General features: G+C 40.0%; 1 protein-coding gene across 1 annotated transcript in view; it reads left to right on the forward strand.

Annotated features, from left to right (window-relative positions):
* LOC131892229 (PAN2-PAN3 deadenylation complex catalytic subunit Pan2-like) overlaps positions 1 to 13,653 on the forward strand; it is a 16,829-nt gene extending 3,176 nt beyond the window's left edge. The window contains exon 3 of the mRNA XM_059242015.1: positions 13,536 to 13,653. Coding sequence (XP_059097998.1) covers positions 13,536 to 13,653 — 118 coding nt within the window. The remainder of the gene's footprint in view (positions 1 to 13,535) is intronic.
* The last annotated feature ends 10,770 nt before the right edge of the window (positions 13,654 to 24,423 follow it).

A 24,423-nucleotide genomic window follows, 5' to 3' on the forward strand; every position in this document is an offset into this window, starting at 1 on the left:
AAAAAGAGAGAGATTCAACTGCAATGAAAGTAGTAAGTGTAGTCTACAAAAAAAAAAAAGATTAAGATTTTCGAACATGGCCAGTAACAAAGTTTTAAAAAAAATATTACATCAGGCAAGTTGTAAAGGGGCGGGGATGGGGCCAGATTTTGACTTGAAATGGAAACGAAAAAACGGAGTGGGTCAATACTAGGGCCGGCCAAAACTTGCATACTGGATTTTGGGCAAATTTTGGGAAAAAACTTGCAGATCCAAGATTGTCTGCAAAGTTATTGCATCTGCAAATTTTGCAAGTTTTCTTTTTTTTCTTCTTTTTTTTTGGTGCAGACTTCCTTACCGCTACTGGGATTGAAATCCCAGCAGTTCAAGACGGAAGATTGTTTTTTTTTGGTATGGTTTTTACGGGCTATTCTAACCGCTACAGGGAATGTAATCCCCAGTACTATTAAAATGAAAGGTTCAAATTCGTCTATTTATTACCTTTCAATTTTTATATGATATTTGGTCTACCAACGAATTTGAGTTGGCAGACCGAGCTAATCCTTGAATGTAGGGTTGATCTGGTATGCTATCTAAAAATTTGTCCAAGTCTGACTTGAAAGATGCAACCGGATCAACAAGGCCTACGTATTCCTTACGAATATCAGAGTGAAGCAAATTAAACAATGAAGGAGCCCGAGAAAGAAGAGATGTGGACTTCAATTGTTCGAACTCGCCTGGATTCTCGAAGGCTTGAAGGTGAACTCAAAACGCACATTAAGCCTCAACGGTCACTAGAATTGACCCTAAACCCTGGGTTGGGACAAAGCTCATGGATATTTTGAAGACGTACAGTATCAGATACCTTTCGTACCTTCTCTGAACACTGTACAGTCCCAACTTTTTTAGCCTCTCCCAATACGAGAGCTCTCTCATTCCTGTGATGTGCCTAGTGAAACATCTTTGCACTTGCTCGACCTTTTGCAAACCTGCTGAACTCATTGGAGCCCAAATGGGCAAAGCATATTCAAGATTTTTGACGATACAACTAACTTTGTATCGTCAGCATAAGAAAGAGAGACTGGCATTAATACGAAGCTTTTGAAGCGGGGCAACGAATATTAAAAAAAGCAGGGGCCCTAAGATGGAGCCCTGGGGAGCACATGACTTGACATCGTGTATGTCCACACGGACTTCTAGAGATATGGACTGCGAACGGAAGCCAAAATATCCTATCTCCTAAACCGCTCATCTTATTCCAAATAAGCACTTGATACGACCACAAGATCTTGTTGAATTGATGAACTTAGCCAAATGTGAGCCCAAACCTACGTTTAGGGAACTGAGGAGACATGTTTAAAGTTATATAGTAAACACTACATAGAATTTGAATTTTTGGCCTGCTCTTGGTCAGCTACATAAGCTTTTGACAACATAACTTTGAAACCGATCGACTTTGCATGCAAATGATATAAATATGACCTACCGTTAATTGAGGAGATCTACGTTTCTTATCTTATTAACTTTTATTCGAAAAGTGGCTCAGAGTGGCTAGGACCAAGAGCAGGCCGATTTGGCGGGAAGCTCGTTCGCAGTCCATATTTCTAGAAGTCCGTGATGTCACTAAGGGATCCCTCGACCTTAACAATTTGTTTCCTATCCTGAATGAAGCTTCTTTTGAAGGGATATCTACCACTTTCTGCCATTATCTTTTGTCAAGTGGTCAAAAGTGGCTTTTAGTAATTTCCCATCCAAGTTATATCCTCGTTGACAAAAATCCACATTGAAGGAATTTCTGCCACTTTCTGCCACCTGGTCAAAAATGGCTTTTAATGATTTCTCATCCCTGGTGATGGTGCATAAAACATAAAACATCTTCAAAATCATTACAGTCCAAGCGATAGCATATGATCTGTAAAAAGCGAGTTGTGGATTCATTTACGACACTTCGCTAATAGTTAACACTATTTAATACCTGCACAGAGTAAACGAAGTGTTACGTGGTCATTGTTTGCTTTGGATATAGTTCTACTGCAGGCTACTTATACGTCCGCAGCGAAACTTTGCATTGTCAGTTCTTTAGCTTGGTGATAAATGCCAACAGACAAGAAAATCATTCCTAACACCTTGGGCCAAATCACCATGCCTGCTGTTTGTTTCATATTGGCTTTGACATTAATTGGTGAGGTTCAGAGAGTGATCAGGTGTTCGCAGACTGTCAAAGAGATGAACCATCGCGTCTGGACCAAGTCTTGATGTGTTTGATCCAATTGACGTGATCTGTAGTTGAATGAAACTGATTTGATGATTTCAACAAGTTTTTCCGATCGCTGTTGTATAACTGGTGGTATTATCGTGTTTTAAATACTTGAGGTGATTGGGAGAGCATCCCACATGCAGCAAACAAAATTCGCTTCTCCAGTCTTGCCGAGATTCATTGTAATAAAAACCTTAAGTAAAATAGAGTAAGTGGAACAAACACTCTACAATAATTGCAACGTTAACAGGAACGTCATTGTGAAGCCAAAAGAGAAGGTAGACCAAAGATTCTATCTAGAAGAGCTTTCATTTTCCAACGATAATATACCTTGGATTATAGCTTCCAAGTCACTTTGTCCACCCATTACAAACTGACCAATGAAAAATATGCCCTTAATTAAACAAACGTTGACATTTTATTTTGGAAATGCAAGAAGGGGGTGGGATCACAAACGGAGCATCTGGTTTACGTGAGTACGAACCTGTAAAAAACAATATTACTATATCATTTACTGCACATTCATCCAATGAGGCATGCTTCTCGCAATAAATACATTTTATATTCTGACACTACCGACAATTCTGCTCAAACTGTCTTGATATGTCCTTTGTGCTTTCCCTTTTTGCTAGCCTTTTCATTGAGAGCTACAAAATCTACAGAAAATTAAAAAGCAAAGCCCGATCCTTGAAGAAGAGGATCAAGACCACTACTTGCATCGAAACTGGTCAAGGTCTTCCAAGCAAGCTATTATCTTTCGAACATGGGAACGCGTGATAATAAAATGGAATAACAAATTTGGTGCTTGACTGATTACATTCAATTACGGATAGCTCAATCTAGAATAATTAGGAAGCAAACACAAAGTTCATTCATACTCGGACAACTAACAAGTTGCGGCTTCTTTGACGATCGTGTTACAAAACAACGACAGCGTCGGGAATAATCTATTTTGATTGGTTATGACTCGGGAACAAATGAGAATATTAACCAATCCTGAATCAAGGCAAGCGGAGGGACATCTTGATTGGTTAAATATCACCTTCTGGAGTGGAGACATGCTAAAAATTGATGCTCTTACACCATATATCCTTCCATTAGGCAGGTTTAAGTATGTATCCTGTTGGTTTTACTGATCGCGTAAATCTGGCTTTATAAAGAGGTGTTAAGAGTAAGGAGAGGCATGACTCGAAATGGAAGTTGCTTGGTCAAGGTGCAGAGGTGTGCAGCTCCACTTGAGGCCCTGCAGCAATCCATGAACATCTGGAACATGATCAACTCACTTAGGTGTAGAGGCCCAGGGCATTTAAAAGAGCCGTTCTCAGAACAGGCGAGGAGAGGAGGGCTCAAGCAAGACCCTTGGTTCAGCCCATACCATAGAGAGCTGAGGGGTCAAAGGTTCCAAAAAATTACAAAGTGCCAAAATGAGCCATATACCTACAAGGCTTGGGAGAAACAGGGGGTTAAAAGGCCCTTTTGAAGGCGCATTTCTAGCTCACAAATTCATTAAACCAATTTAAAACGCATTGCTGTTTGGATTTGTTAGGCTCAGATAAGAAAGTTACGGTATATGAGCAAAAAGGCTCAAAACACTAAAATGTTGAAGGAATTTCGAAGCACACCTAGAAGGAACTTGAATTCAAAGTAGGCAATGATGTATTCAACCACTAATGAGTAATATTCATTTGGGCTTTTCATATTGAACAATTATGATAATTATCTGGGAATTTCAGATCGGATGGTGTCCGTCATAGACGGTATACTCTCACCATATTTGTTTGGATCCAAGGGATTTTTGAAATGCATCCAACTTGGCCGCCAATATAGGTACGATTATGAAACAAGGAAATTACTAGGGCTAATTTTCTATCGTATCTAAATATGAGGCTCTTTTTAAATCGCTAAGGCATTTGCTGCACATTTTTTTAATTATTGAATAAACAACTTTGGTTGCCAAAATGTAATTATGGCGTGGCCTACTTTGAGTAGGACTAGCAAAATTCAATTTTTCAAAATTTTAGTTGTGAGAACACCTCTCAATTTCATTTTTTTTCAATAGTTATAGTTTACTTTTAGTTTCGCATGTATTTATTGAGCGGTTGTACTGTTTCCTGGTTTGTTTGTTGTTTTGTTTTCTTAGGAGTCAGGCGGCCGATTGATTACTGTGTTCAGATAGGTTGAGTTTAGATACTAAAAAAACAAGATTGGTCCTGTTCAGTCCTAGTAATAAAACGGTTGATTTCGACATTTCTCTATACGGACTCCTCATACAATAGATGGGACATGGACGAACTGAACAGACGGTCAGGTTCCTGGGTTTAAATCCTGACGAACATTTGAATTGAAAAGATCACATTCAGCTATTGGGACATGGCCTTAGATAACTGATTTTTTTCGTTTTTTCTAGCAAAGAACGCAATATCCTCAGATCAGCGGTGTGTTCATTACGATACACTAGTTAAAAGCAAACTAGAGCATGGACTTGAAAACTTTGGGGGAAGTCATGGTGTACAGGTTCTAGCCTCTCTGCAAAAGAAGGCAGTCAGATGGATTGAAGGGACAAAAGTCAAATCACACCAGCCCAATTTTCAAGAAATGGAACGAACATATTAAAGATTCTTTCAATTTGGTACTATTGAAACAGATTGCGTTTATGTTCAATTCCGTGAGCGGGAACGTTCCGGGAGTTCTGAATCAGTACACTCACAAACAACAATAGGGTAATCGGGTTGTCTTTGACTTGCCCTTATTCCGACTGTCATGGTTCCAAAAGGTCCCCGACTACCAATTTCCTGAGGCCTGGATCACGTTTTGTCGCGAAATGAACTCTTTAATGGATAATAACCTTTCAACTAGGCAATGGACCTCATACCTACCTATATGACAGAAATAATCACGCGCTTATACTCAACAGTTTGTAACATACGGAATTGTTACTCTTGTGGGAGATGACCATTTATGGACTCTTGCGACCCAAGTAAAGACAAATTCCACCAAGTCGTTTGAGGCTTCTGGTCTCTTCGGCCCCACAACAGTAAAACCACCAGTTTGAACGTGCCCTCCTGACTGCATGCCCGAGAGGACGACGCTAGACAAAATGTACGAAATTGACACGAAACATTTAACATATCATTCTATCAGTAGAACTCCATTATTTTGATTTAGTGCGAGACATCCTAATTGAAATAATCCATATTCCCTTTGCAACCCCTCATGAGTTTTTTTAAATTCCAGTAACAATCAAGCATCTAGTACATAAGAAACTATTTAAGAAAGTACTTCCTTATCATGTGCCAGAGATACTAAGAGAGCAATCTGGTTTGTTGACAACCAAATCGTTCATGTAAAGGGAGAAGAAAAAGGGACCAAGCACGCTTCCTTGAGGAATTCCAGACGATACACATTGCCAATATGACGAGACCCCGTCTAAAGTAAGTCGTTGGGCACGCTCTAACAATCAGTGATTGTTTCACCTCCGCGTCATCCCCCCATACCTATCATTACAAGCTTGCCGAGCAAAATGTCATGATTCCTCCTATTAACAGAGGGAAAGCATTTGCTCTTCGCCAATCCAAAGGCACTTCTCAAGACGACTGATACAACCCATTATGAGAAAAGATCTCGAAGTTTCAGGTGATTCTTTTTTTCTTACCGCGGAGAAATGAAAAATGAAATAGTGTCACAGGGCCGTTTGGCCACTCTTAATCGGCTTGGACTAGCTTGAGTCGTTGCTTGTATTTTTTTTCCTTTTTTATCACTAGCGGGGCCTTAAACATGAAGGTAATTGTTTTGAATCAAAATTAAACTCTTTGGCACATTCTTCACTTAAAAAAGTATTTCTTTCTAACTCATAGGGAACAGCTTTGGTTTTATCGCTTTATGGACTTCCAGCCCGCATGAAAAATCTGCATGCCTAAAACCGACATTAAACCTAAATTTCTTAAAAAAAACTTAATTAACGGAAATTTGCCACACATTTATTAACGTAAATTTGGAACACATTTATTAAAGCAAATGACTAATTAGATCACTGTTTTTGACGAGCATGATAGGTCGACTCTTAAAGGTTAATCAATGATGCGTTTTTCTGATAGCTTTTAGATATCTTATTAAGTTTTAGGTTCCAAATTTTATGATCCCTCATCATGCTCGAAACAGACGTGATCACTCATCGTTTACTACATGCAACTCAAGCTTATTCAAGAATCCCAGAACCAACTCTATTTGGAGTCCTTAGTGAAGTACTAATACCAACGTAAATGCTCTTGCAGATGACCATACAATCCATTGGTTGACCATTGAATCCAGAGCGTCAGTTCGTTCTTCCCATGCCGATTTTCTTGGCCGCATGTCCTATGGGAATGAGGATCAAGGAGACTTTAGATAAGAGAATCAGATAGTTAGATACTCAGAGCCGGCCAGCATGGTTGATTGGCACTTTTGAGTTAGAGTTCTTGGGAGTAAAATGACACTCTTTAAACTTCAAATCATCCTTCCAAGTTATATCAGCAAGGATCGAGAAAATGGGGGGGAGGTTGATTCAAATGCAGCAAATTTGAGCGTAATTCAGAACAAACTAGTATTGGGTTTGATTTTTGAGCTTTTACCACCCCCCTAAGAGACGACTATGTCCTCGGGCTCAGCCCGGCCATGGACCCGGCCCCTTCTTTTACATCCGTGCCGTGAGCATGACTCGAGTGAGCCAACCCAAAGCTGGATGGATGGATTCCTTGACCTCGTCCGAAGACTGAACTAATTGAAGTTGGATCAAATCATCAGAGACAACGGAACCGTATGGTCGTTACATATCTTCCATTTTTGGGTGAGCTGCGGCCCTTTCGACGCGCGAAAATCACGCCACAGACTTTCGTTGACATCAAACTTGGCCGGTTGTTAAAGATGACATGAGAGAGTTTTGAATGATATGATTGGTCGATCTGAATGGTATTACAAGTTTCAGATAATGAATGTGAGAGAACCATTCAAATCTAAAACATTGTTATATCACAAACTCTTTAGACTAAGATATGGCGTGTTTTCCAATCGAATTGGTTCAAACTTTTGGATGGCAATAGATAGGGTGCTTCGAAGGAAACGGAACTGAACGCCATCTGCACATATCTGATATTAGGCTCCCACAGAAAATGTAGTACAATGGCAAAGGAACAACAGGGTTCAATGTGGAACTAGAGTACACTTTTATTCATTGTATTTCAATTGGGAGTTGATCAAAGTTAAATTGAAATATTTCATATTCAAAAGCACACCTCATAAATCTTTGCAATCTGTCATGTATGTGACAATATGGTTTGTGCTAATGGCCAAACTTTGGCATGCAGTCATTGGAGTATTTGGGGTTGTTGATTTTTCACTTTCCTTGAGCAAAAAGTCTTTAAAATTGCACGGCGTTTTTGCAATCGTGGCGGGGACTTCGGGTTCCGAGTTCGAAATGCTTCCTTAATAGCCGTCAACACTCAACGCGTATAAGTTACAACCAAAACTCAGCGGACTCTGGTGTGGTTATAAAGGAGGCTCCTCATTAATGTCTACTATCTTTGAACCTTCAACGGTAGTAGAGGACAGAAGATTTCTTTTCCAAGTACGAGAGTGAGGTCAGCGCACCATTGCAGTAGAATTTTGAACCTTCAATTCCGTTCCTGTACAATGAGTTTATATGGGTCCTAGATCCAAACAAAACACATCTTGATGCCTGAAGATGAGCTTGGGTCTTATAACCAATTCTTCATGCGCATACATTTATTAAGTCATTAGCTACTCTTATCATTAAACAATGCATCATTAACTGTAATCATAGGAACGGCAGATCAAAACTATGTATTCTGCAATATAACATATAAAAAGAGGCTCGAAAAGTGGTACTTGAAACGTTCAAAGTACGATTAACCATGCTTGAAGGGTAACTAAAGCCATGTATTGGACTAGGCTCAACCATGAACGCCTAGAATATGGACGTACGTAGATGCTAAGGTTGAGAATCAACAACTCCGATTCGACGCATCTTGGACCTCCACCATCCAAGCAAGAGCTGCCTCAAGTCAGCCTTAGAGGCTGGATCTCGTATTGAGGCTGAGAGGTTAGAAAGGTTGGGACTCTACATTGTTCAGAGAAGCTACGAAAGGTATCTGCTACTGTACGTCTTCAAAACCATCCATGAGCCTTGTCCCAATCCAGGATTTAAGGTCAATTCTAGTGACCGTAGAGGCTTAATGTGCGTTTTGAGAGCACCTTCAAGCCCTCGAGAATCCAGGCTAGTTCGAACAATGAAGTCCAACTCTCTTCTTTCTCGGGCTCCTTCATTGTTTAATTTGCTTCCCTCTGATATTCGTAGGGAATACGTAGGCCTTGTTGATCCGGTTGCATCTTTCAAGTCAGACTTGGACAAATTTTTAGATAGCATTCCAGATCAACCTTACATTCAAGGACTAGTTCGGTCAAATTCGTTGGTAGACCAAATATCATATAAATATTGAAAGGTAATAAATAGACGAATTATAAGCTTTCATTTTAATAGTACTGGGGATTACATTCCCTGTAGTGGCTAGAAAAGCCCGTTAAAACCAAATATCTAAAACTGCAGTCTCGTTATTTCTTTATTTTTTCAAGTATCGTGCCTAAACCTTGTTATATTAAATCAAACACTACATGTTGATTTCACTCCTGGTAGAGAGAATCCGGGACCAAAGCATTCTCCTCTTAGCATAGAAAGTATCAGCCAATCATAACCATCAGAAAATACTGAACCAACATCGAACTCTCGAAAGACACTATTCAAATTAGAGATTGAAATATGTATTTACAATACACTTAGAATGCACACACAAATATATATCTTAACAATATGAAATATGTATGAAGCCCCACTTGTGATGTCAATGCGAGCCCTATTAAAAATGGGGTCCTTCTTTTGTCTTGTGTATTTCCTTGCCAAACTTCATTGGTCGTACTGTGGGTTAATCAAATCCTTATTTTAAAAGATATTCAAGAAGGAACTAGATTTATGCCAATCACTTTTGATTCGTTGATTATTAATGAAACAATAAATTTGCCGTTTGAGATATCGTTCATCTGAAATAGCATATAAATATTTGCAATATCTTAATTCAAAATAATTTAAGCATTATAAATGACCATGTATCAAGTTAGAGGATTTCTTTTGTCTCTTTTATCCGCATTATTGAGCATCAATTTTATTCACGTTTTCTTAAATCTCACTTTGGTTGGACCAGAACATGACAAACCTATGTGAATTTGGCGTGTTGCCCGCACTGATATCAAGGACAGCATGAAAAGAGACTTCTTGTGTTGAGGGTCAAAAGTTTCCTTCACCAAGGATGATGCCCAGGGATGGTCAGATTTACAATGAATTACTTAATGTGACTGTTCACTGTGCAAAGCCATGTTTATAATGGCTCGTTCGCTGGCACTTCTTAATTGCAATTCAATGAGATTTGATGGGGATTAAAAAGGGGACGTAAATTTTTCACCAAATTAAATTAAGCATTTGGCTTTCGCAAAACTGTTTAAAGTGCTCGTATGTTGGCAGGACAAAGTTTGTGGAAGAGTGTAAATTCCTAACGTTGTGATTGGTCATTCAATTGGCCTTCCACCAGTGATATTCCATGTTGTGAGAATTTAAGATGATCACCGTGGGTCTCAAAAACAGTCTTGAGTATATTTTGCTTGATCTAATTGTTGTGACCGTGTGAAAAGACGTATTAAGCTGCATTTTGGCCTCGATTTGGATGAATGTGAATATTTTACCCGATTTTACCCAGTCGCAATTCAAAATCGGTGCTCACGCAACCATGATGGTTTGCCTCTACGTGTTGTCTAAATCTCAATACCGGTATTTCATCAAATGACATCAAATCCACTTTTGCCGGTGGTCAATGGTGTGGAAAATCTCAATCTTAAATATTTTAGCCCTGGGATCGTTGATTTTCCTATGGTGGATGACACTAATTCCGTCGGAAAGCTGCTTATTACAATTTGGGCACATTAAGGATTGATTTGGACTTCTTTGCTCTTGACCCAATTCCACGTGGGGTTGGGATTGATGTTTACTCGGTCATAATTAAAAAACAAAATGTCGTTAATAATTGTTTTCTTCTTACTCTCTCAAGCCATTTTAATTAAAAGCTATTATAATCGTCCATACCTAAATTCCCAAAATACTTACTCAAAGGTGGTAGGTGGTTTGGACAAAAAGCTCATTGAATTTATTAGAATGGGAAACATTGCATATCATGATTTTTCAAAGCAAAGAGAAAGGGACAAGTAAATATGCATACTAGCCAATTGATCAAACCTCCTGCAATGAGTGGTAGGTTGCTCCTCGACTGATAAAAAATGCTGACAGGGCATTTTTTTCTTTCTTTCTATTGTGATGATGGACCACTGTCGAGAAATAAAATCATAATTTACTTGCGTTTTCCTATAAGTGATATCAAACCATTATTTCATCGTCAGATCTTTTCTGTATGACCTGTGCTCGAGATCCTGATTTATTAGATAGAGCCATGTGTATGATTGTCCTAGTTTAGTTACGCAACTTGCATCGTAATGTTCTATTGCTATACGAATTAAATCATCTTGATATATACCAAGGAGAACCTTTCTATGGTGCAGTCCTTTGTTATTCAATGTGTGTTAAAGCTTTTGTCGAATTATTTTGCACCCGTACAAACAGGGTCTACACTTAAATTGCATAAGAATATTACAGGAAGTAACTTTGAGAAATTTCATGATTTCCGTCTTTTTCAATAACCGCGACACTTTTGCCAATTAGTTTGCAGAAAAGTCTCAGAGTTTGCTTTTGCATTTGTCATCTTCTTGTATCAAAAAAGGACCGTTGTCTTTGAAGTCTACGTATGTTGAATCATTCTATTGACTTCCCAGACATTACAAGTCCCGTCTATTACTTAGTGAATGGTGGGTTCCAGTCTTTTTTCACGAGATTCCAGTTCGAGGGGACCCTTCCTTATTTGAGTAAATAGTAATGACGTATAGCTGGTATTCACACGGCGAGACGTCACCAATGTCCACTCTGTGCCAGCGGTTCCGTTCAAAGTAGCTCCCCAATATCGGGTTCAATTGTGCATTTTTGACCGGCTGTTGGTTTGTTCCCATTTTAGAAACAACTTGAGGATCCATATGGAGACCCACATTGGATTGGATGTTCCCCAGGTGGTCAAGAACACGTTGTCCATTGATTTCCGGTCACATCATCAACCCTGTGAAGATTCAGAATAAACTTGTCAGAGCCTTGCAGAGAAGGATCAAAGCCATCAGATGCCTCCAAACCGTCCAAAGACTTCAAAGCAAGTTATTGCCATTGGAAATGTGTAATAAATTTTTTCCATTCGGACTACACATAAATCTAGATGGCTCAACCCAGACTGTTTTTAATATACAATATTATTTTGAATACGCACATGGCCGAATGCAAAAATGGGTCAAACAATTTCAGTGTACCGACCAAGGTTATAGGAATGAATATATTTTTTCATCCAACAATTTAAAGCAAGTTCCATTTCTTCCCCTATTGGAAGTGAAAAAGTTTTTGCTCGTTGAAATCTAGCCGTTATGCGATAAAACACAAATGATTTTGAGCGGGTGGGTTCTTTGACGATCGTATTCAACAACGTTCCTCTAAATTTAGTTTGATTGGCTAATGACCCAGGAGAAGAAGAGAGGTCAATTACGCATCAGGCAAGTGGCGGGCGGGTCTTGCGTATTGGACAAATGTCAAATTTTGAGGTGGAGACATGATTACATTGTTGCATGCCGTCAGGAGAGTGTTAAAGCAATAAAAGATTTGCTGTGCAACATATAAGTTGAAATTGTCATGGAAATAGTAGCAACCTCTGTGTGCCCTTAGTTTTTACGGCTATGACTAAGCATGTGTCAAAGCACGAATCGATCAACTTGGTTCAATTTTCTTGGTTAGGAAGCATTTGAGGCACAATGTGAGTTGAATGTCAAAAACAAGGACGTTTCTTTTACCTAAATGTAACACATTTAGTACGGATTCGTCCACCTAGGATCTCGACATCAATTTAAACATAGTCTTTTCACACCTTCTCAAGTATTGTTGACATTTACAAATAGAATATACTCCACGAAAGAGTTCGCATCTCCTCATGGAAAACGGTAGACGCTAGCCACACCCACAGACGGAGAGACTATCTGATACCAGAGATGAAACTGACTTTCGGAATTTGGGTTTGGATATGGACGATGTGATGACTATTGTCTCTGGCTGGGCGAGAAGCACCCTCCGACATTAGCACCCCAAGCGAATATGATGATATACTTCGGCTGAAAGTAACACGTTATTAATGGCGAGTAGGAACTTCTTTCTCAGAACTGGATTGAACGCTCTTGCAATCTTTTTAATATGATAATGCAGGTTATTGTCTTAGATTAAGAATTTAGCATTTTCAAAGTATGCAATACACTATAATTGAAAGAAAGTTAGGTACGAGTCCGTACTAACGCATCCTTTTGGCATTAATTACAAGCAAGATAAAAAATACACGATTTTTTTCATCGTTTATTTGATCTGGGTCGTACATTCATCCATCCGCTTTCACAACTTGAGGCCAATATTAAGAAAACAGCCGTCTCGTTTACTCAAACTGCAGGGAATTATATTCTGGCAACAGCTATAGTTGTCATATCCACATAATACAATGATATTATTATCAATGTTGGCCATATTTCTAGTTCCAACAATAGCTAGGGCTTTTTGAAAATTTTCCTTCAACGTTGTTGTGCAGAAGAAAAAATAAAGTTTCCGTGAGGCTTACATCAACGTTTTACGAAATGCTCAAGCAAGCCAGAATTTGGTAAATGATAAGTAGAGCAAGTAAAAGCATTTAATTTTGATAAGAAATAGTTTTTAAATCTTTTGGCCTTTTTTCTCAAAAAGTAAATATTTAGACGTTTTCAATCCCGTGGATAATATTTTGCACATCTTTTTTTCTTATTTTGGCAGTTCAAGGAACCAAATACGTGTATTTTGGCAATTTTTCTTCCATTTGTGCAGATGAATCGTAGAATGTACGACCCGACAAAGAAAAGAAAAAATAGAGGTTCCGTGAGGCTNGAGGGGACCCTTCCTTATTTGAGTAAATAGTAATGACGTATAGCTGGTATTCACACGGCGAGACATCACCAATGTCCACTCTGTGCCAGCAATTCCGTTCAAAGTAGCTCCCCAATATCGGGTTCAATTGTGCATTTTTGACCGGCTGTTGGTTTGTTCCCATTTTAGATACAACTTGAGGATCCATATGGAGACCCACATTGGATTGGACGTTCCCCAGGTGGTCAAGAACACGTTGTTCATCGATTTCCGGTCACATCATCAACCCTGTGAAGATTCAGAATAAGCTTGTCAGAGCCTTGCAGAGAAGGATCAAAGCCATCAGATGCCTCCAAACCGTCCAAAGACTTCAAAGCAAGTTATTGTCATTAGAACATGGGAACGCATCATGTGTAATAAATTATTTCCATTCGGACTGCACATAAATCTAGATGGCTCAACCCAGACTGTTTTTAATATACAATATTATTTTGAATACGCACATGGCCGCATGCAAAAAAGGATCAAACAATGTCAGTGTACCGACCAAGGTTATAGGAATGAATATATTTTTTCATCCAACAATTTAAAGCAAGTTCCATTTCTTCCCCAATTGGAAGTGAAAAAGTTTTTGCTCGTTGAAATCTAGCCGTTATGCGATAAAACACACATGATTTTGAGCGGGTGGGTTCTTTGACGATCGTATTTTGACGATCGCTAGGGCTGTTATGGCATTTTTCCTCCAGTTTGCAGATGAATCGTCGAATGTACGACCCGACAAAGAGAAGAAAAAATAGAGGTTCCGTGAGGCTTACATCATCCTTTTACGAATTGCTCAAGCAAGCCAGAGCTTGGTAAATGATAAGCAATAATAGAAAAGTAATTGTAAGTTGCTGCTATTTCTTTTTTCCTAGAGTTTCCAAATTGCGCGACGTTGATTTTGCAATTGGTTTGCTGTTGTTACCATATCCCAAAATGTGTTAGTTGTTTGTCATTTTCCAAAATTTGTTTGGCACCTTTCCATATTCGATTGGAATTGCCTGAGTTGATGTTAAAGTAATTTTGCCAATAACTCGCTTTGGCTATGCTAATAAGCGTATGATATACTTTTGCAAACGTTGAGCACCTTTGTCGGTTTTCATCTGACTGGTTTGGAACGAACCAAGGACGTCTCTACTGTAGTACTTCTTGAATGAACTTTGTGTAAGACTTTTCCTTACGTTTACGCGATTTTTATAGTCTGGGGATTCTTTACTCCAGGTTTCGAATGTTTTAGTCTAGTTAAAGGTCAAGGCTTTTGGATCTCCTAAGATACATTACTTTCATAGTTTGCCAACGTTCCGTCGGACAGCCAAGAATTATGTTCGCGTTGACATGTCGCAACGCATTCCTTCGTTTCTTCATGTTCTTAAGCCCAGTGGAACTACGGTGATGGGTTACTTCTTGTTCGCTGATAAAATTTCTTTTCCCAAGGGATACAAAAGGTGCAAGATGATCAGTTCATGTCACAAAGGAACACCCCACACTTCACATTGCTTTCCTAGTTGGTAAAGATTTCATAGATTTGTGAGCTTGGGGTCGGGGTTATTCTGGTTGGTAAAGATACATATAGAAAGGGTTGCAAATTAAAGCTGAAGTCAACAAGATTTGCCGTCCTGGAGCTTTGTTTTGAAAAATCCATGTTAAAGACACCAAACAAAAACAAAGCCCTAGACTTCCTATGGTCTAGTAGTTGGTAAAGGTTAAAATGGTTTGCGAAATTCTCAATGTTGAAACCTCGGACTTTTTCATATTTTCAATTTACATGTACTCCCCCTTACGCAATCATGTGTACAACATTAGCGGATCACTTCGGCGATTATTCAGAATGGAATTGTGAATCAATACAATATTGGACGAGGTGTTTTTGATCCTACCATCAATGCGAACGATAAACATATCATGTCTCTCTTGCAAAGAATTGTAAAATCAAACATCATCGATGGAAAGCGCGGCAAAAAAAGCCCGCGTAGAATTGAGAGCGCTCCCAATTAAAGCTTACCGTCGTTCACGGGAGTAAGCTGTAGCTGCGTCGGTCAAATTCCCTTCCAATGGAACAACGGAGCCCCTATATAAGGCGAGATTAGCGAGTCTGTGTTACTATCATCCTATCATTGATACTGTAAGGAACTCAAATGCGAAGAACCATGTCTCCCTTGAATAATATCAATGACGGAAATAACCAAGGAGGTCCCGCCCAGGTCCAAGTGGAGGTGGGCCAGCAACAGCAACGGGTGAATCAGCCCCCGGTCATTTGCCCAAATTGCAAAAAGCGACTCTCCGAGCGAAGCGCCCTCACCCGACATATGAAGGTCCATGACAGCACCACTAAATTATTCAAGTGTATGGTGTGCCACAAGAACGACCAGCGACAAAAGTAAGTGTGGATAATTTGATATCATTTCATGTATGTATTATTGTGATTTAGATCAAACCTGGATGCACAACCATCGAATGTGGGATACCGATAGATATCTCATTTTAGAATCGTCAGGCACCCAGTTCAGCAACCATTTTCTCTCGACTTTTAGATCAAACTGGAGGCAACATGTGGCCACGCACATCGGCCAGGAGATCCCTCCTGACGTATTCGAAGCCTTGGACCATGAAACCAAGGCCATTCTGACCGGAACACATGAACGGATGAAGCGAGGATTCTTTGAGCAACGATTGGCCAAAGCTGAAGCCAATAGGGCCAAAAGGGCCAAAAAAGCTCGAAGATCCAAGCAAGAATTGTCGTTTGAAGAACTTTGGTATCCCATATGTGAATGGCGAGAATAAATGCTGAGAAAATGATTTTCATTGTGCGGTCAAGCATTTGGCTTGCGTCAAAATTAATGTTAGCTTTAGTTTCTCAATTTGAATAATTACTTGGTACCAAGTTGTCCTAAATGAGATCAAAATAGAAATCTTTACCTTTGAACAAATTTCGAAAAGAAATTAAGCTTCCTCTAATGATGACATAAGTAGTGATTTATTTGTTGTCCAAGTTTGCTCAATAATAAGTCAATGCCTAATGGATCCTAAGGATCCAAATTCAGTGTGTTTCAGTGTTATTCTAGAAAATAGAATTCTAGAACACGAAGATCCAAGCATGATTTGTCGTTTGAAGAACCTTGGTATCCCATATGTGATTTACGAGATTAAATGTTGAGAAATTGATTTCCACTTGCGCTTTGACTCTTTGGCGCTTTGGCTTTGACTAAGGTGAATTGTATAGGTTTCAATTGATTTGCAGGGTGCTTCCAGGTTATTTGTATTGGTTCAGTTTGTATTGCATTGTTTTGTCAAATTCCACTCGTGTATTGGCAGGGTAACCACTCGATTGATAGTAAAAGAGGAAGAAAAAACGAGTGGACTTCTTGAAGCTTTCTTCAAACCACAGAAGGTCGGCGTCTGGCAAGGATCCAAATTCAGTGGGTTTCAGTGTGGCAACAAGCGTACAAAGAAGGAATGCCACCCAGCTTTTATATGGCATATGGCATTCCATAAATGTGAAAAATTTAAATACCAAGACATTGGCAAACTTTTCCATAAACTAAACGGAAACGGACGATGGAACCAGCTCTACTGACTGTAATCATCTTCATACCATTCGCTCCCCCTATTGTCATGCAAAAGTGTGAACCAATTCGATTGGAAAACCCACAATATCTTAGTCTAATGAGTTTGTGATATGACAATATTTTACATTTGAATGGTTCTTTCACATCCAAACTTTAAATAATTTTGCATGTTACATTTCAGATTGACCAATCAAATCATCGAGCTCTCTCTTTTGTCATCTCCAACCACCAGCCAGGTTTGATGCCAACGAAAGTTGTCCTGGCAAGCATCAGATTCGCTTGCCTCTCCTTTAGTGTGTCACCACCTTCATTCTAGTTTCATTCTCATCCCTTTCCAATATCGTCTGAAGATGGCTCTTCTTGAAACCCTTTTTGTCGTTGTGATCAACCAGGCCAGAGCAGCGTCCTTGGCATTTTGGAAGACTCGCCAGAATGAACCTGAAACCCACTCAGATGGGCAAAGAGGCGTGGATCGGGTGCAAGGAGAAGAACCGGATCAGACTTTCTCAGCGCAATTCCCTACCCTCCATTCCTTGCTCTACTCCCCACAATTCTGGACGCCAGCCTTACTTGCCATCAATTACCTGAGCACGTGGAGTACGTTGGGCGATCAAAATGTGGCCCAAGATGATCTGGTCCCGTTGGTTCGACCCTGGTCAGATCATCAAGTACATGATCTGCTTGGACAATTGGTCCCTGACCCAGTGGTTGCCGCCCAAATGGCCCCCCTTCCCAAAGAGTCCGTGGAACCTCTCAATAACGAGGAAGTGCCCGAGTACATTGTTGAGGGGACGATACGAGCTCGAAGGAAGAATCGAAACAGCTCCGTTTTCTACCTGGTAAATGGTAAGCTTTAGTTTAAGGACTAATAGTTCCAACTAAACCCTGTAGTTTTTCTGCTTGTTTCGTCTTTAAATTAGAGACAATCAAAATTAGCAGATTTAGCAGCTTATCTGCTGTCGATCCTAAAGACAATAGCTGTATTCTTTGATAATCAGGTTACCCGTCTCGTCTCACCAGTGAGACGACTAACACGGTTTTAAAGGTTGGCAAAAAGTTCGATTATTTTTATGTAAGCGTTCAATCTAGGCAATAATTGAAGAAAAAAAAACAATAAGAACAAAATTGTTTGGAGGATGGCAAACTGGATTTGACGCCTTTGTTTGACCATTTGAAAATGACGACAGAGGCCGCACCAAGAAGGCTTGGTCCCAACGCAAATGAGGGAGGCCACAAGAATGTCCTCAAAGTGGATCTTTTCGCTTCCCGTCGGATATTTTAAATTGGACACGTTTTCATTGTCATATTCCACACTGAGGCAGCCCTTGCATTTATCACACTTGGTCACTTTCACGGCCTGAATTTCACATTATTTGCCTAACGACCTATCGTCAATGGCATGAAATTGCTCAAGCACGTATCGATTCCAGGTTTGAACCAATCCAACATGGTGAATCCGTCAATGGATGAAAAAGAATCTGGAAGCACTAATTCCAAAGCAAGGGCTTCCTAACTTGTGCGAACGGCCCGCTGAAAGTTGTTGGACTGACTTGGACCCGGACTTTGATCCATCTTGTGGAACAAGAAGGACAACTCGCACACCAAGCAGGGGTCCACATTGCACGAGTGACTGAGGACCAAGTCACGAATGGCCTCTTTGTGCCATATCTATTTAGCGACGGGGAAACTGGGATAATGGTTAGAAGAGGTTTATTGGTGCATGGACAATGTACAACTGATCGAATGAAATGAATGGTCTAATTGTAGACTCGGACCTTACTCATGGGAGTTGGACGAGTTCATACCAAGAGCAACAACGACACAAATCATTGAAATATACAACACTCTTGAAAATACAATGCCTGGATCATGGCATTGGAAAAAGCATCAGTTGAACAGTCTTGCAGTCCACAGAAACCAATCTATCAATCTTGTCAAAAAATATTTTGAATACCTCCTTCGACATCCCAAACTCGATCTTGAACTCGTGAGGTCTTAGAAACTCCAGGGGATTTTCTCTGTCCTTGCAAAATCGTTTGGGAATGGATGCTGGCCCCAAAGCGTGGGTCAGGTTTTCAAACTCTCATATCATGTCTAGGTGATCGCCCAAGTTCCGATTTCCTTTGCAAACGCGCTGAATTCCTCGGGTAAACTCCATAAGTGGATAAATGATGCAAACAAAACGACAGATAAACCCAGGGTATTGCTGTCAGGAACAGCTTGATGGTGATCAATTTTCACAGATATCTTTGCTTTTTGCATCAATTGGAACTACTTTTCTGTACCACTTATCCCTATGGTTAATGTCAGCATTTTGCCATGAAAATTCGAGGAAGCAGAACGGGCAAAGCGGTCAAGCTCTTGTGGCACCAAAAGATCACCCATAGATCGACCGAAGGCGCTGCTATCGCATACCTTTTCACAGCTGTCACTGGGGGTCAAAAAGCTCCTTTCGCAGTCGAGATAATTTAGTAAATAACTGTTGAGAAGTGTGAAGATCTGGGATTTCATACTAGTGTGCCCTCAGGTCCAACCATGAATTAAGTGCCGCCACGCCTTTACTGATAACCAGATGTTGCCGTCAAATATTTTATCATATTACATATTTTTCTCAAGTGCAATTTCATGACAGTTTTAGCAAATGCATGTTGGACTAATCTGGTTTGAAGTAATGAGCCTTGAGAAGAAACAGCTGCAGGATCATGGTCTGGAAAATAACCACTAGATGGCAATACCCCAAAGGTCAACAAACAAATTCGAATAAGCATTGGTTTTGAGACCACAGAATCTCCGGTTTTATTAAGATGCAATTGCAGAACTAGTTTCGATATGTGCTAGGGAACTCACTCATTATGAGATAACTGCACTGATTGTGGCAATAAAAAGCAATTAAAAAAATCTTTTAGTTGCAATGAAAATCCCCCAAAATACAGGATTGTGATTACCTTTGACAAACCAGCCAAAATGAAACTCCCCTCAAGGTCTTTTGGCGCCAGCAGTCATATCGTCAAGGAAAACCAAGAAATAGGTTAGGCATGTCGAAATCTAGCAAAGGGGACTTCAGAATAAAAAAGGGCTTTACTTCTTACTTGTCACTTTCTACTTTATTTGGACTATTTTGCTCAATTTTGCTCAAGAGCATGAAAAAGAGAGCACAAAATATGACCACTTTACCTAAGGCAAAAAGTTGTGAAGCAAACTACACTAGGCTATTTCAAGTTAACCCATGAAGACATATTGAGATGTTTGAATTTATTTGCCAAAAAAAATGCAATTTGGCTTCTTTCTTGACATCTTTGGGGCTTACATAATTTGTTCTGCATGAATTTCTAACCATTTTTATCCCTCATTGATAGGTTCTAGGAGCAGGACTCGGTATATAGTAACCTCACATTACTGTTTTTGACGGATCGTCAAGAAAATTGTTGAATCTCTCAACCTTGGAAGCAATCTAAAAGGTCATTACTTTTTTTGTTATAATCAATGCAATCGTCTCAAAATGAGTGGAAAATGTAGTATGGGTCCCCTAGCACAAACAGAAACTAGTTTTGCAATCGCATCTTAATAAAATCGGAGATTTTTTGGTCCCAAAAGCTCCCTAATGATTCCTGTCTGAATTTGGCTGTTGACCTTTGGGGTAGTGCCATCTAGTGGCTATCTTCCAGAAATTAATCCTGCAGCTGTTTCTTCTCAAGGTTCATTGTTGAACGATGTCCTATAATTGCGAACAATTTTGGTATCAGGGTATCGCTGTCAGGAACAGCTTGATGGTGATCAATTTTCACACATATCTTTGCTTTTTGCATCAATTGGAACTACTTTTCTGTACCACTTTTCCCTATGGCTAATGTCAGGATTTTGCCATGAAAATTCGAATAAGAGGAAGCAGAACGGGCAAAGCGGTCAAGCTAAGCATCCTGGTTAGCTCATATAACTGAAATCTAAACCGGTACTTTACACGTCTCAACAGTGCAAATCTGAATCATTGACAGGGTGTCCAAATTCTAAATAGAAACCCCAAATACAGCTCTTTCCCAAGCAATGGATCTTCTCTAGAACGCTTCATAAACGGGTTTGAGCAAGTTATCCTAACAAGGGCAATCAACAGAATATGTAATTTGTTGTGCAAAAGTCGGAATCTTTTTTGAGATGTTAAGTGGGTTGTCCCGAAAAAGGTATGTGTTTTTATTAACTACCGCTCTATGTATGTTTATGTGTACATATATTAGCAAGATTAGCCTGGCAAAGTAACCTACTACTTCAAAAGCAAAAGCTATTTGGCAAATAATGCCATTTGCATCTAATGGATGAGAGGGACTTCAAAACCCATTTTTCTTTCAACGTGAATGGACCTTTTTCCTATCTTTCCTTCAGATGATTAGAAAGGTGCAATTTTAGGAACTTGAATAAACCAGGACTCTTGTGTCTCAATCTTTATAGAGACGTACCGGATTGGATTTTAGCTCTGTGAGCTAGTCAGGCTGCGCCACAATCGCGACAAGAACTTCCATGATTCTAGCACATCCAGTGCTTGTAAATTTTCATTGACAAAATTGTTCGCCCTCTAGGGATTCTCTTCAAAAATTATTTTAAACCATTTCAGTCCAACATTCATTTGATAACGATGGTACATGGCAAGTGACAAAAAATTGCAGAAATGCAGAAAAAAATATTTGGGGCAAATATTTTGTCATCAGTAAGAAGTGTGGTGACACTTTCTTCATGGTAGAACCAGAGGCAGCATTAGTATGAAATCCCAAAGCTTTACACTTCTCTATTGGGTTCCAGGTTAAACAAGATATCTATATATCACAACTGATCCCGCTACCAACAACTGACGTCATTGACTGACGTCATTGACTGACGTCAGAGAGATCAAGTAGGCGGGAAATACAAACAAAGTTAATGATAATATCATGTGACGCCACACAATGTACATTTCCAATCGTCACAAGCCACCTGCCGAGTCTAGCCATGAAAGAGACTGGAATTGCACACTTTATGTATAAATTATTTGACGCAACCTCTCTTACCCTTAGGTTTTAGCATAGACGGATTTTAACATTTATATTTTATGATTGACTATGTGCCAATAAAATAGTGTGTTTACCATTTAGGCATGCAAAGTTTTCATTTGCTTCACTATTGAACAAAATGTATTTGCCACCGTTAATTAGAGTCACAAGACAAACAGCGATGGCTGGAACTATTTCAAAAGGAATTACGACCCGAGGGAGTCATGGCCAGGCCTCAGGAGTGGGCTCGTTGCTATACCATAGGAGCTGAGATCCAAATCAGAGGCCTTTTCGCACCTGTTGTAGCCGGTTTAGTGCTCAGGTATTTTGAAAGAGGCAATCTAGCTCCTTGTATATCAAATTAGAACTGTTGCTCAAGCAATACCAGAGTCTGGAGTTTTCGCGAGCTATTCATTGGGTCATCCTGGGATTCTAGGTACTCTCCCCCCACCCAACCTCTGACAGCCAAATAATCCCTGACTTTGTGTCGTTGAAAGGTGATCGTCTTATTTTTCTTTTATCTCTAACTTTATGTGTAATGTTGCAAAACTTTGTAATCGTCCTTTCTTCTTCGTGATTTCGCATGGCATCATCGGAGGTTTGAAGCCTTTCTCTGCACGCACAACAACGTCACCTCTCACTCCACCCGGACAAAAAAAGAAACGTATTTCCTGAGACAGATTGACGAGGGAATCGTGGTTAAGAAATTGCGTGAAAACGATATGCGGGAGCAATACTTGTTGAGTGTCAACGATTTTCCTTGTAACGGAGTTTTGTGCCAGATTCGGTGCTCCAAGTGCCCCCCGTCCAGCATTTGCGGCCACACCTGGGTTTGCCTTTGTCCAAATTATGCTCGGGAAGGAAGCTGCAAACACCTCCATCTTGTAGCTATTAAGTTAGTTTGCTCTAACCTGCATTCTGACCACGATTACTGTGGGACCACAAATACGCTTGAACGGCTTGAACCGTATGATGTCAGCGAAGAAAAATTGGTTGAGATCAACGTCAAACAAGAGGGTGAGACTAATGTGGACTTCGAAGATGCAGACCCATCGGAAAATGGAATACAATGTGAAGAAGTAAAGACGAGGAAATATTGAAGCCTGAAGGAAAAATCACAGAAAGACATGACAAATATTATCAATCATGACGTAGAGCTTCATGAATAGATGTTTTTTCTCTTTTAAGGCGTTCTTTCTAAAAGTGGAGAGCATTTAGTTGAAAGTTCATTTACAACTCTCAGACCCCAACATTCCTCTTGGTGTGAGAGAGGCCAAGTTACAGACTATCTTAACCGTGGTTGTAAACGAAGATATGATTCCTGCCGCGATTTTTCAAAAAACTAGATGGCAAAAGGAAAAGGAACCGTGTTCCGTCACTGTTCCCGAAGAATCCTAAGGAGCGCAAAGACGTGAGGATCCAATGCAAGCCTGTATCACTCCGAAAAGAGCTCTTGGAACAATGTGGCAAGGCTCCATTAAACGAAGTGTGGTTGGATGTACTTGTTGTCTCTCAATTAAAAAGATGTTCTACAATGTGCCACAGGCCCAAGCAATCGAAGTCATTTCTTAAACAATACGAGAACGCTAGAGTAACGTGGATGTCCACGGCTTGTAACAGCGTGGCCGACATCAATAAAAGCATATTCGGGTACATCCAATGCAACGCTTGCCAAAAGTGGTTCCATGGGCCACTTTTGAGCTTTGAACTCAACCATAATTGAGGACTGTGACGACAAATTAGAGTGAACCTCACAAAAGAATCATCCAAGAATCCATCTGTAGACCAAGCCAAGAAGGACGAAACGCTTGGAGATCTCCGCTTGGGCATTTAGCTGCTCATTCTTATTACATCGGACCGTAGTTAAGCCACTTGATAAGATCAATTAGATATGGCTCGCAGGAACTCAAGGGGCAAATTTCAGATCGATCGGGGATTTACAGGGTTGCTGCAAAGTTCGCTGGCGATATGTTTCAGTACTTGTAAATCCACAGTGGCTCAAATTGGCAAGTTGGATTGGCCCCAAAATTTTGGAGGAAAAGGCCTTCTAAAGGTCATATAAGAATGTGGAGGCACTTGAAAGAGGATTAAGGGCTGCCTGAGAGATATCACCATTAAAGGCGTGCTTGCCACCCCTCACGAGAATGTAGGGGCCTTGAAGGCCTCAGTTGATGAGGCTTGCAGGGCTATGTCCAAGGACCAAGACCTGCAGGACCATCAGGCCGAGGATTGAGGCCATGCTCGAGGCCAATGGTGGCCATTTTGAATGGTAACTATTGATAGTTACATATTGAACATGTTTGCAACTTTCTAGAGCTTGCACGTTTGTTTTTTCTTATCCATCTACACCAATCTGGATGTTTTGGAAATATTTTTACCCTGTAATTGGCCATGCGAAAACTGTTTGAAATAACTTTGGAGAGAGAAGGCGAGTGTGAAAACTTGGAAAGCAGGTTT

The sequence above is a fragment of the Tigriopus californicus genome, chromosome 12 (genome assembly GCF_007210705.1).
Source record: "Tigriopus californicus strain San Diego chromosome 12, Tcal_SD_v2.1, whole genome shotgun sequence".
NCBI lineage: Eukaryota > Metazoa > Arthropoda > Copepoda > Harpacticoida > Harpacticidae > Tigriopus > Tigriopus californicus.